Here is a 13,977-nt window from a genome sequence, read left to right on the forward strand (position 1 = left end):
GCATTGCTTGGCTGTTTTTCATGTGTAGCCAGGATTCTTGGTCAGCTTTTCACAGTCTGTAGATAACGTAAAGCAGGGGTGGCAACTCCAGGCCTCGAGTGCCAGTGTCCTGCAGGTTTTAGATGTCCTTGATCCAACACAACTGATCCAAATTGCTAAATGACCTCCTCAACATGTCTCGAAGTTCTCCAGAGGCCTGGTAATGAACTAATCATTTGACATTTGGACACCGGCACTCGAGGCCTGGAGTCGCCTACCCCTGGTGTAAAGAGTCACTTTACACCAACGGTTGAGGTGTTTCTGTGTGGAGTTTGTATGTCATGGTTGTGTCTTGGTTCTCTGCAGATACTCTGAAATCCTCCCACAGTCCAGAGACACTCATACGTTTTTTTAAACTGCTGTTTATTTCCATATTCATCTATCTTCTTTTTCTAACAGCCACAGGGAGCAAGTGGAGATGAATGTACTGCAGCACCTGAGCCACAGGTTTGAGGCCCCTGCTCTAGGAACAGAGTAATTTTGCATGTGTGTGTGTTTGCAGGAATGTTAAAGAAGCTGACAACACTAAAGGTAGATGACAACCAGCTAACCTCACTGCCTAACACCATTGGGAGGTAAGAAAAATGCACACACACTCCATCAAAGCCAAATACACATCTATACTTTTATAGTGTATACTTTTTTTTCTTCAAAAAACTTTAAAAGCTCCTTCAGCAGAACCTGCTGTCATTTTAGATGATCTCGAAAGGTGACATGTATCGTTGGTGGGTTGTTGTTTTCCTTGTTTATTGCTGTTAGCTGCTGTGTTGTTATGCTGGCTGATGACTGGGGGGGGGGTTCTGTGTGTTGTATTTGCTGCATTGCCGCGGCGTTAGTCCGAAGCCCAAGCAAGGGTGAGTAACATTAGCCTCCTGGATCCGGGGGTGTGTTCAGAGACAGACAAATGTTCAGCTGTGTTACAGATACAAGAATTCCTGCTTGCTGCCACATGCTGTCCATGTGGGAAACATCTTCACATTAATACATGAATTACATGCAAACATAAACACGACTTTGCATTTTCTTCTTGTTGGGACATTTGGACGTAACGTTTGAGTAAGACTCTCACTGAAAAAGTAGCATACCAGTAAAAATCTGCAGCGTTCAGATGGAAATGATTGCATGTAAAAATGATTACAGTAATGTGATTACATTCTCATTATTATCCATCACAGTCCAGATTTGGTGGCAGTAATTCCATTATTTGTTTTGGGAAAATATGAGCATTTATTAAATTAGGCAGAAGATTTTTGTTTTCTTTTTTTTTTTAAATTCCACTTAAAGTGCTTTTCTTTCATCTCTCTCTCTATATTTAGAGATTAGTTAGAAGTTATGAGCTGGTAAATTGTTGACGAATGCAGTCCAAAATGGCCCAAAATTCGAGTGATATTAAACTACATCAGTTTGGATGGGAATAATTTGATTCTGTTGGGTTTTTTGGTTTGTTTGTTTGTTTTTACACGTTAAATCGATACTTTTTTCCATGTGGCTTTATGCATAAACATGTGCAGATGCCATGTTTAACATTATCATTACACTTTTGCAAGATTTGTATCTGAGCGCACTGGAAACATTTTGTCTTCCTGGACAGGTCCCAGGTTTTAGCTTCAATAAGTAGTGCTGTAGATCCATTAATTCCCCTTAAAAGGTCCTTTTCTTACCTTTAGTTTTTAAAGTGTTTCTTACTAATGATGAATGTGATCCCTTCCCAATGTTTCAGTTTCCATGTAGAATAAATAGACTTTACTGGATATGTGTCAAATCCACATAGAACATAAATAAATAGAATGAATACTGCTGCTGGTACTACTACTGTTATTGTTTTGCTTATTAAAGTCTTAAAATGTTTAAAGCCTCTGCTACATTAGACATAAGAAAGGTGCCATCATGGCAGTGTACACTCACTGGTCACTTTATTAGGTACACCTTGCTAGTTGAGTCCCCTTTTGACTGCCTTCACATTTGGTAAAGATTCAACAAGTTGCTGGAAACATTCCTCAGAGATTAGTAACAGACAGCTTCATGTTTACCAAAGTGTGTCAAGAATATATCCTAAAAATCATTACACCTACAGCACTGAACTGTTGATACAAAACAAAGTGGAATTTTATTCTGACATTATCATTAAAATGTTCCCCAGACCAGGCAATGTTTTTCCAGTCTTCAACTATGGTGAGCTCGTGTAAATTGTGGACAGAAGGGGAACTCAGTGTTGTCTTCTGCTTCTATAGCCCATCTGCCCTTCATACCTTGGTTGTACTGAGTGGTTATTTGACTCCTTCCTATCAGCTCGGAGCAGCCCAGCCATTCTCCTCTGACCACCGACATCAATAAGGCATTTTCACCAAGAGAACTGCCACTTGCTGGATATTTCCTTGAATTTGGATGATTTTTGTCAACCCTAGTGATGGTTGCTTGGGAAAACCCCTGTAGATCAGCAGTTTCTAAAGTTTCTGTCCTGCACCAATAACCACGCCATTTTCAAATTCCATAAATCACCTCTCTTCCCCATTCTGATGCTCGGTTTGGGCAGCAGTGCGTTTTGACTATGTCTATATGCCAAAATGCACTGATTATATTTGCATAGTAACTGCAATATTTGCGTTAACAAGCAGTTGGACAGGTATACGCAATAAAGTGATTGGTGAGTGTATCCTTTTATATATTTACTACGTATCTTAACTTGTTTGCTCATGACTAATGCTTCTATGAATGTGCATCTTGAGTATTTAAACCAGAGGGAACTGAGTTTTTTTTTTCTTTTTTTGTCCTTGGAAAAGGAGGATTATAATCTTGTGATTGGGAACACAAGCAACGCTAAATGAAAGAAACTTGAAGTTAAATGTGGGGTGTGAAAGTCCTTTCCTCTTTTCTCCTCTTGTCTCCTCTCCTATCCTTTTCCTTCCTGTCAGACCGTATGGTGGCCCAGATGGTCCGGTCTATCGGGAATAATAATAGCAGACTAATGCAATGTTAACAGTGACAGTACATTAATGTAAAATTGTTGTCTCATTAGCATTAGCCTGCTGTTAGCGTGATGCTAGGACAATGATGGCAGTCAAAGGGGGCGGTCATAGTGTCCTGTAGTGGGCCTTCTGTGGATCTTGCTGTATAACTGAGTGGAGTGGAGAAATTGAGATCCAGGTTGAAGAATTTTAAGATACCCAAAGGGGATGAGATGGGTGGCCATCAAATGAGGCCAAATTCATATTAAGTCATTTATTGATTGATGGATGGATTCTTCAATGTGTTGATCTTTTCCCTCTCTCTCAACACTCGCCACTTATTAACTGGTGCAAATTTTCCTTTTCATCATAACACGTTTAAAGATGTGGCAGCTGACAGTCGTCATGTTTGTTGCTGTCAACAAATCCCATGAAAAGTCTGAAACTAGGTAAACATGTCTGTGGAGCTTACTCCAGCACAAACCTAAGCAAAAAACTTTGAAAACATTTTGTGTGTAAATGCCTCAGAGATATACCTTCTGTACAAATGTTCATTTAAGTGAGGTAACACACTATTTTAATACTTTTAATTTATGGTGATAGTGTGTGAGGCTGACGTGTCACCAAGTTAAATGATGAGGCTCATTTAATGATGTGTGTGTTGGACAACAATAGTACTCTATTGCTCAAACAAAAAATATATATCAGGCTTTGGATACATATACAGTACTCCCCACCCCCCATCCATTCATTCCTTGTTTCAGTCTTATCACATGATGTGTTGACAGCTGTAGGAATAACGAATACTGCAATTCTTATTCTTTCATGTCTGAGTAATTTAATGTTACAGAAGAGATTGTGTTGCCTGCAGAATGATTTCCTTTCTATCTCTGTCATGCTCTCTCTGCCTCTTCCTTCCTGCCTTTGTTCCTTCCACTCAGTCTGTCTCTACTGGAGGAGTTGGACTGTAGTTGTAATGAGTTGGAGTCGCTGCCTCCCACCATCGGCTACCTGCACAGCCTGAGAACCTTCGCTGCCGATGAGAACTTCCTCTCAGAGCTGCCCCGCGAGGTATGGAGATGAAGACACATCTTGAAATCTTTGCACTTCTATGTCCATTACTTGAAAAAAAAAGCCTTTTGAAATCAGATGAATCTTTTTGATACAGCATGTATTATGTGCACGAGTGCACACGGTTACTTTTTTAACATGGCAGACTTCTCAGCAACAAACTGTGTCCGCTGGCAGTGACTTACTGAAGTCTCTGTAAGCCTGTGAAGCAATTTCTACCCAGTGATATTTTCTGGTTTCTCTTAATCTTTTAATGAGATTATGTGCGTTAGATGATCATCTCCTCAAATTCTTTGTAATTTTACTTTGCAAGATGTTATTATGAAGCTGTTGAACCCCTCCCTGTCCATAATTCTTAAAGCCAATCTGGGCCACTCGTTTTCCTCCTAACCATCTTCCTAATTAACCTAATTAGCTCCCACTAATGACGTTCCCCTTGGTGTTTCTTTACATTGAAGAACTTTTTGTCATGGTCCTGGGTTTTTGTGTCCTTGTGTTTTGGTTCATGTGTTGATCATAATTAATAATAGTAGTTTCAGTTCCCTCAGTGTTTCCTGTCTCTTCCTTCTTGTGTTTCAACTTCCTGTTAGTGCCTTTTGTCTTTTGGTTACTTCCTGTTTTACTTTGAAGGTTTGTTTTTTGTTGTTCTTATTCTAGTTTCCATTTGTTTTTCCTTCCTTTGAGATTGCCAGCTTTGCTGTAATTGTCTTCACCTGTTGTTGATTGATTTCACTTGCATTTGGGGTTTTTAGATCATTGCTGTTCCTTTTTGTGGTCAGTTATTAAAACGTCTTGTTAAACTACTTAGCCTTCACTGTACTGTACAGGGAGTGCAGAATTATTAGGCAAATGAGTATTTTGTCCACATCATCCTCTTCATGCATGTTGTCTTACTCCAAGCTGTATAGGCTCGAAAGCCTACTACCAATTAAGCATATTAGGTGATGTGCATCTCTGTAATGAGAAGGGGTGTGGTCTAATGACATCAACACCCTATATCAGGTGTGCATAATTATTAGGCAACGTCCTTTCCTTTGGCAAAATGGGTCAAAAGAAGGACTTGACAGGCTCAGAAAAGTCAAAAATAGTGAGATATCTTGCAGAGGGATGCAGCAGTCTCAAAATTGCAAAGCTTCTGAAGCGTGGTCATCGAACAATCAAGCGTTTCATACAAAATAGTCAACAGGGTCGCAAGAAGCGTGTGGAAGAACCAAGGTGCCAAATAACTGCCCATGAACTGAGAAAAGTCAAGCGTGCAGCCACTTGCCACCAGTTTGGCCATATTTCAGAGCTGCAACATCACTGGAGTGCCCAAAAGCACAAGGTGTGCAATACTCAGAGACATGGCCAAGGTACGAAAGGCTGAAAGACGACCACCACTGAACAAGACACACAAGCTGAAACGTCAAGACTGGGCCAAGAAGTATCTCAAGACTAGTTTGTCTATGGTTTTATGGACTGATGAAATGAGAGTGAGTCTTGATGGGCCAGATGGATGGGCCCGTGGCTGGATTGGTAAAGGGCAGAGAGCTCCAGTCCGACTCAGACGCCAGCAAGGTGGAGGTGGAGTACTGGTTTGGGCTGGTATCATCAAAGATGAGCTTGTGGGGCCTTTTCGGGTTGAGGATGGAGTCAAGCTCAACTCCCAGTCCTACTGCCAGTTTCTGGAAGACACCTTCTTCAAGCAGTGGTACAGGAAGAAGTCTGCATCCTTCAAGAAAAACATGGTTTTCATGCAGGACAATGCTCCATCACACGCGTCCAAGTACTCCACAGCGTGGCTGGCAAGAAAGGGTATAAAAGAAGAAAAACTAATGACATGGCCACCTTGTTCACCTGATCTGAACCCCATTGAGAACCTGTGGTCCATCATCAAATGTGAGATTTACAAGGAGGGAAAACAGTACACCTCTCTGAACAGTGTCTGGGAGGCTGTGGTTGCTGCTGCACGCAATGTTGATGGTGAACAGATCAAAACACTGACAGAATCCATGGATGGCAGGCTTTTGAGTGTCCTTGCAAAGAAAGGTGGCTATATTGGTCGCTGATTTGTTTTTGTTTTGTTTTTGAATGTCAGAAATGTATATTTGTGAATGTGGAGATGTTATATTGGTTTCACTGGTAAAAATAAATAATTGAAATGGGTATATATTTGTTTTTTGTTAAGTTGCCTAATAATTATGCACAGTAATAGTCACCTGCACACACAGATATCCCCCTAAAATTGCTAAAACTAAAAACAAACTAAAAACTACTTCCAAAAACATTCAGCTTTGATATTAATGAGTTTTTTGGGTTCATTGAGAACATGGTTGTTGTTCAATAATAACATTATTCCTCAAAAATACAACTTGCCTAATAATTCTGCACTCCCTGTATTTGGATCCACTCCAGGAGTGACACTTTTCCATGCTTTTGTTCCCATGTCCCAACTTTTTATCAATGTTTTTCTCCCATTTAGTTGAAAATGAGCATTAAATTCTTGTCCTTGTCCCAATTTCTGTTATGATTTAGTAATGATTTGTACCTAATTTCATTCTGTTTTTCTTAATCATTATTTTAGCAGTCAACCTTTTGGAAAGTGTTTTTTTTGTTTGTTTTATCTGGTTCAAAGTGTGATGACAGATGTCAGCCATGTTGCAGATGTTCTTTTTCGAAGTTATTATGATGCTAGGTATTACTAGCTTAGGTTGGCTGAAGCCCATTATTGAAAGAGAAGATGATAAATCTGGATGCATTAAATATATTACATGTTTGAATGGAAAACAAAAATTATGGTCACTTTAAAAACAACATTATTACATTTTGTAAACGTAAGGTGTTGAACATTATCAAACGCACCTTACAAAGATGCACAAAAGTCTTATACTATCTGTAATTTAACACTCATCAGTCTGAAGATGTCCAGTGTAATATAGGTTAATTGTGATGCTGTGGATCTTGCTCACTATGCGATGTTTATCTAATGTAATCTGACTGTCTGTGTCTCTGTGTGTTTCAGATCGGTAACTGCAAGAACGTGACCGTCATGTCACTGCGGTCCAATAAACTGGAGTTTCTTCCTGATGAGATCGGACAGATGACCAAACTGCGAGTCCTTAACCTCAGCGACAACAGGTACACCCACGCACACACACATACACACACGCAGAGACCAAGCTCCTTTATGACTCAGTAGTGAATAGATACAATGCACACACGAGCGCAAACTTTTTCAATGGTCGTTTCGGTTCGGTCTACTGTTTCCATGGGAATGGCTGAGTGTGTTGCTATGGTTATATGCTCTGCGGGCTGTACAGTGCGTGGGTGATGAAACATCTCTGTTTTTTTTTTTCTTTCTCACCTTCCCTCTCTCCCCCCCTCTCTGTGTGTCTCTCTCGATTAGGTTAAAGAATCTACCGTTTACCTTCACTAAGCTGAAGGACCTGGCAGCTCTGTGGCTCTCTGACAATCAGGTATCTCTTTCTCTCTGCCCACGCTCTCCAAGAGAGCACGTAGCTAACAAATGTGTGCTAACAAATGTGCAGCACAAACACACAACGAAATCGACATTGTAATTAAATTACCACAACTATGATATGGCATGTTTTATAAAATTGTGTTTCTCTGATAGACTTTCAACCTCTTTATCCTTTCCTTAGTTTCTATCACATATCTGAGTTCCCATATTTAACATAAGGTCAACATATGTTCAAGTACCGCCCATGAGCCACCTCTTCTACTCGTGGCTCTGTGTAATGTCAGACAGTACATGTCCCCAACATGGTCATCTCAGAGCACAGAGGCTCATCTCACCTGCTGTTCACGGCTGCTGCTCAGTTTAACCAGTCAGTAAAGAGAGTTGTTTTAAAAAGAATGGGCAAAGGAGCTGAAAGGGCCTGCACCGAGGTTCAAATAAGGATTACTCTTCACTTTGATGATGCAAAGTAACTCTGGCAGAGCTCGAGAGTATAAATATGGAGATGAGTCACTAACAGGTCCTTTTTACTTGCCTGTCACTGGAAGGTTTTTATTGTTAATTATCAATTAGTGTCACGTTTCATTTCTAATGGCTTTTTATCAAAACGGTGTGGCAAAGATAAATCAATAAAATAGGGAGATTTATTCACAACAGGGTGATAATGATGAAAAATACACATGCTAAATATTTTATGTCAGCTCCTGTTCATTTTCTCACTATTCTCTCCTTTGTTTTGTTTTTTAAAGACACTACAATGAACTGATAATTACTTGATTTTGTGCTTTCAGTGAGAGTTTGCTGCATGTTAACCTTCTCAGTGATAAGACAGATGCTACATAGCAATGAATCATTTTATGGGCCCTCTGAATTTGATTCTCTCTGCGATGAATGCGCTATATACAGCACAGAGTCCACAGAGAGGATGCAGTTTTAGCTGTCATTCAGAAAAAGCAGCCAAACTGTTCTTCAGCTCTTTGAGACATTTGCATTTTTATTTTTAAGTTCAATCAAAGCCATTAAACGAAATCATGAGTCCCAAGAAGCTCGGAGCGTTATTTACCTGCTGAAGAGGAAAGCAAATTTAAAATTCAAATGCAATTTGTTTAATGGCAGAGCGTTCACACATTTACATTTAATATCACCACTTATGTCGGCATATTCTGCCTCAGTAATGAAACTCATATTCGCTCATGCTGTTTGATGCATTACAAGTGGCGACTCTGACGTCATGGGAATTCGGTCCGCATTAAAGTTTGCGAGGAAGACAGAAAAGTTTACTAGCATTGTATCCGAAAATAGAAAATGTAAACTATAATGTCTTGGTGCAGTTTTAATTAGGATGTGTTGTGATATTTGTAATCTGAATGCAATGAAACATTTATTTTCCCTGTTGGGAAAATTGATTCGCAAATCCTTCCCAAGTGATTTGCATTAGCACTCGGCAGGTTTCGTTTGAAGTCGAGCTCTGCTGCAGCTGATTGTGTGAGCAATTTAAATGAGCAGCAGGCAGAAATCTTTGTTTTTAGGAAAAGGGGTAGGTGCAGGTTAAAATTAGACATAATGGAATAGATGTCATCAGTAAAAGTTCCTACAACAATACTGTGTGTGTGTGTGTGTGTGTGTGTGTGTGTGTGTGTTTGCAGTCCAAGGCTCTGATCCCACTGCAGACAGAAGCCCACCCAGAAACCAAACAGAAGGTTTTGACCAACTACATGTTTCCCCAGCAGCCGCGACACGATGAGGGTACGAACTCCTTTTGTGTGTGTGTGTGTGTGTGTGTGTGTGTGTGTGTGTGTGTGTGTGTGTGTGTGTGCGCGCGCGCGCGCGTAACCCAGGTAAAGATTACCTGACTATAATTTTAAACCCTCGGCTGTTAATTTATGGTGTGTGTGCAGATTATCAGTCGGACAGCGACAGCTTTAATCCTACGCTGTGGGAGGAGCAGAGACAACAGAGGATGACTGTGGCCTTCGATTTTGAGGACAAGAAAGAAGAGGAAGACAACTCTGGGAAGGTCAAGGTCAGCTATATCTGTTTTGGGGTGGGAGGTGGGGGGAGGGGGGGTCGTATGAGATGAGTAGGGTGTCTGTTTATCTTTGTTTTTGCTATTGGAGCACCTCCAATATTAAGATTAATATGACATTTTACAAGTAAAGCATTAGTTGACTGATTGAGTGACTGATTTATTTTGAATATACAAATATTAATATTAAAGTAACAACTATAAACATAGAAAACAGAAAAGAAAGTACATACAGTGGCTTGCAAAAGTATTTGGCCCCCTTGAACTTTTCCACATTTTGTCACATTACAGCCACAAACATGAATCAATTTTATTGGAATTCCACGTGAAAGACCAACATAAAGTGGTGTACACGTGAGAAGTGGAACGAAAATCATACATGATTCCAAACATTTTTTACAAATAAATAACTGCAAAGTGGGGTGTGCGTAATTATTCAGCCCCCTGAGTCAATACTTTGTAGAACCACCTTTTGCTGCAATCACAGCTGCCAGTCTTTTAGGGTATGTCTCTACCAGCTTTGCACATCTAGAGACTGAAATTCTTGCACATTCTTCTTTGCAAAACAGCTCCAGCTCAGTCAGATTAGATGGACAGCAGTTTTCAGATCTTGCCACAGATTCTCGATTGCATTTAGATCTGGACTTTGACTGGGCCATTCTAACACATGGATATGTTTTGTTTTAAACCGTTCCATTGTTGCCCTGGCTTTATGTTTAGGGTCGTTGTCCTGCTGGAAGGTGAACCTCCGCCCCAGTCTCAAGTCTTTTGCAGACTCCAAGAGGTTTTCTTCCAAGATTGCCCTGTATTTGGCTCAATCCATCTTCCCATCAAGTCTGACCAGCTTCCCTGTCCCTGCTGAAGAGAAGCACCCCCAGAGCATGATGCTGCCACCACCATATTTGACAGTGGGGATGGTGCGTTCAGAGTGATGTGCAGTGTTAGTTTTCTTCCACATGTTTGCTGTGTCCCCCACATGGCTTGTGGCAAACTGCAAACGGGACTTCTTCTGGTTTTCTGTTAACAATGGCTTTCTTCATGCCACTCTTCCATAAAGGCCAACTTTGGGTGGCTGTAGCTCAGGAGGTAGAGCAGGTCACCTACTGATCGGAAGGTTGGTGGTTCGATCCTTGGCACCTCCAGTCTGCATGTCAAGTATCCTTGGGCAAGATACTAACCCCAAGTTGCTCTCCGATGCATCCATCGGAGTATGAATGTGTGTGAACGTAGTTAGATAGCACTACGTATAGGTAAAGTGCTTGTGAGAATGGGTGTGATTGAGTGAATGTGGCATGTTGTATAGAGCGCTTTAGAATCAGTCCATTTACCACTTTGTGCAGTGCACGACTAATAGTTGTCCTATGGACAGATTCCCCCACCTGAGCTGTAGATCTCTGCAGCTCGTCCAGAGTCACCATGGGCCTCTTGGCTGCATTTCTGATCAGTGCTCTCCTTGTTCGGCCTGTGAGTTTAGGTGGACGGCCTTGTCTTGGTAGGTTTACAGTTGTGCCATACTCCTTCCATTTCTGGATGATCGCTTGAACAGTGCTCCGTGGGATGTTCAAGGCTTGAGAAATCTTTTTGTAGCCCAAGCCTGCTTTAAATTTCTCAATAACTTTATCCTTGACCTGTCTGGTGTGTTCTTTGGACTTCATGGTGTTGTTGCTCCCAATATTCTCTTAGACAACCTCTGAGGCCGTCACAGAGCAGCTGTATTTGTACTGACATTAGATTACACACAGGTGCACGCTATTTAGTCATTAGCACTCACCAGGCAATGTCTATGGGCAACTGACTGCACTCAGACCAAAGGGGGCTGAATAATTACACACACCCCACTTTGCAGTTATTTATTTGTAAAAAATGTTTGGAATCATGTATGATTTTCGTTCCACTTCTCACGTGTACACCACTTCGTGTTGGTCTTTCATGTGGAATTCCAATGAAACTGATTCATGTTTGTGGCTGTAATGTGACAAAATGTGTAAAAGTTCAAGGGGGCCGAATACTTTTGCAAGCCACTGTATAATCCCCCCAATGCTATTTAATTTACAATGAGCGTTCCTCGATATAAAATATAATCAGACATTTTATATACAACTCTACACACACAATATACATAAATAAAACTATATATACTCCACATATATAGTTCATGCTTTACATTGAGTCAGACACTCTGGGATTAGCACCCCTTTAAATCTTAAGAAAATAATCTCTGTTATGTTTGGACACAGTTCCATAATTATACACCACATGTGGATATAGAAAAACTGCTTCTGGTCATCCGCATACTTTGCACCTTAGAATTCAATTTACCCCTAAAATTAAAACGTTATCACCACGCAGATGTCATAAATGAATCCCTGCAGTATCACACAGTGCACATAAAAAATTATGCATTTAACAAGACATTGGTCAGGTAAATGATGTTATGTGTTCTTTTACACATGTGACAGGTCAGCTGTTACAGATTTCAGGTTTAAATGCTACTAGGATTCATTCAGAGATCAGCTGCTTCGTCAGACTGTAGATTTCCCCCCAGTATTGGAAGCAATTGTCCTCCAGTTGCCTCTCCTTGATTTAAGTTGCAATGCTGTTTCCTGACAGAAACACATGCAGAAAACTGTGCACTTGTATGCTGAATTATGTTTGCAAGATTTCAGATAATAAGTCGTGCTTATTCTTGCTCCCTTATCAGGTTTACTTGTTTGTGACCAACGCCTTTATGCTGATCTTGGCAGATTTAAATTTGCTACTTCACGCCCTGTTTATTAAATATAGTCCTAAATGTCATGTAGGTGGAGATAAACCTAAAACGCTATCCAACACCCTACCCTGAGGACCTGAAGAACATGGTTAAGTCAGTGCAAAGTCTTGTGGGCAAAAGCGTACATGCCGGACACGCCGGTCACGCCGTACACGCCGGACACGGGCACCAGCACCAGCACCAGCTGAGCACAGGCACCGCCACCTCGGCAGGAACCAACATGGAACATACACACCTCAGCAAAGAGCCATATGAACCACCGTGGCCCCTGCCTCCTAAAGAGGTACAGATTACACATACAGACACATACAGGAGGTCAACAAGCATTTAGTCCCAAATGTATTTATTAGCAACAATGTCGCAGGACACAGACATCATGCTTGTGTGTGATAATCTGATAACGGCTCTCACATGGCAAGAGCTTACCTGAAGTAAGTTCATCCAAGTCTCTGATCACTAAAACAAAAGACAGCTGAGAACAACAAAAGCTTTTCTTATGTTTGTGTTTGTCCGTTTGAAGCAAATCAGTGCACAACTCAAAAAATGGAGTTGTTTTTCAGGTGACAGACAGAGAGATGCAGGACTTCTCTCAGACTCAGCTAATGGATCAGGGACCAATGCACAACTCTGGCATCGATATTCCTAAGAGGAACGACAAAGAGGACTTGACAGAGAGCTCTGAGGTTTGTCTCTCACTCTCTCACAGAAACACACACAATCCAAAAAGAACTGTAAAGAAAATTAATTAGGTATTTTTACTTGGTTTGTGGACTTTTTATAGCTTTTATATCCAGAAGATACCACTGAACACATCCAAAATTCAGTGCTAGCTGTGTGACACTGCACAGATTTCATCACTCATATGTCTGTAAGTTCAAGATGTAAGAAAGTTATGATATCTTTTGAAGTCACTCTAACTCTCACTCACGCTCTGACCTTTAGTGTTGTGAGGGTTTTGTGAGGACCCCAGTGAGGATTTGCAGACAAACAAAAGTCATGTTTGCATTTAGAGCTAAACCATCAAACTTTGTCGGAATATGTGTATATACATCGTAATCAGTGCTTCAGTTCAGTTTTTACTTTCTCTAACAAGGTGATAATATCTTATTTTTCAGAACTGTATTCAAATAGTGCAGACTGTACTGAACTTGGTTGTTTCTTACAATAATGACTCCACGTGGCCTTACATAAGAGAATCTGAGGCATCAGTGAAATCAAAACCCCAGAGGGTTAAAAGCACGCTCCATGATCCTACTGGGGATCAGGAACTCCAGAACCTGCTGAAATACTTACCAAAGTTTGTATTTATTTAACAAATGTATGTATGTTTGATGCCAGTCAAGCAAAACGAATTGTCTACATGAGATTCGTAATCATTTTTTAAATCACAGAAGCTGCCTTTTCTTCTCTACTGTATATGCCTGATGCTTTTTTCCCCCTTCTTCCTCAGGATTCAATGGGCGGCTCTCCGAACGACATCCGGATCTCTGACATGAGGCCCACCCTGGTGGAGCCACCAATGTACAAACCAAAGGTGGTGTTGCTGGGGAAGGATAAGAAAGGTACTGTATTATAGCATAAACGTACAGCTTTAAGGGAACATGTCGGAGTCATGTACATACATGTCGACAACAAGGCTGCGCAGTTATTTAATGTGGGTCTTATAAAG

General features: G+C 40.8%; 1 protein-coding gene across 13 annotated transcripts in view; it reads left to right on the forward strand.

The window, feature by feature from the left end:
- lrrc7 (leucine rich repeat containing 7) overlaps nucleotides 1-13,977 on the forward strand; it is a 149,093-nt gene that overhangs the window by 101,609 nt on the left and 33,507 nt on the right. For 9 of the 13 annotated variants that reach the window (XM_076875655.1, XM_076875651.1, XM_076875657.1 and 6 more), the window contains 10 exons: nucleotides 542-614; nucleotides 876-893; nucleotides 3,926-4,055; nucleotides 7,057-7,172; nucleotides 7,441-7,510; nucleotides 9,159-9,258; nucleotides 9,411-9,535; nucleotides 12,340-12,591; nucleotides 12,869-12,991; nucleotides 13,759-13,870. In XM_076875655.1, the coding sequence (XP_076731770.1) occupies nucleotides 542-614; nucleotides 876-893; nucleotides 3,926-4,055; nucleotides 7,057-7,172; nucleotides 7,441-7,510; nucleotides 9,159-9,258; nucleotides 9,411-9,535; nucleotides 12,340-12,591; nucleotides 12,869-12,991; nucleotides 13,759-13,870 (1,119 nt within the window). The remainder of the gene's footprint in view (nucleotides 1-541; nucleotides 615-875; nucleotides 894-3,925; nucleotides 4,056-7,056; nucleotides 7,173-7,440; nucleotides 7,511-9,158; nucleotides 9,259-9,410; nucleotides 9,536-12,339; nucleotides 12,592-12,868; nucleotides 12,992-13,758; nucleotides 13,871-13,977) is intronic. The other 4 variants (XM_076875653.1, XM_014408543.3, XM_014408550.3 and 1 more) reach the window with 2 other exon arrangements.

The sequence above is a fragment of the Maylandia zebra genome, linkage group LG17 (assembly GCF_041146795.1).
Source record: "Maylandia zebra isolate NMK-2024a linkage group LG17, Mzebra_GT3a, whole genome shotgun sequence".
Classification (NCBI taxonomy): Eukaryota; Metazoa; Chordata; class Actinopteri; order Cichliformes; family Cichlidae; genus Maylandia; species Maylandia zebra.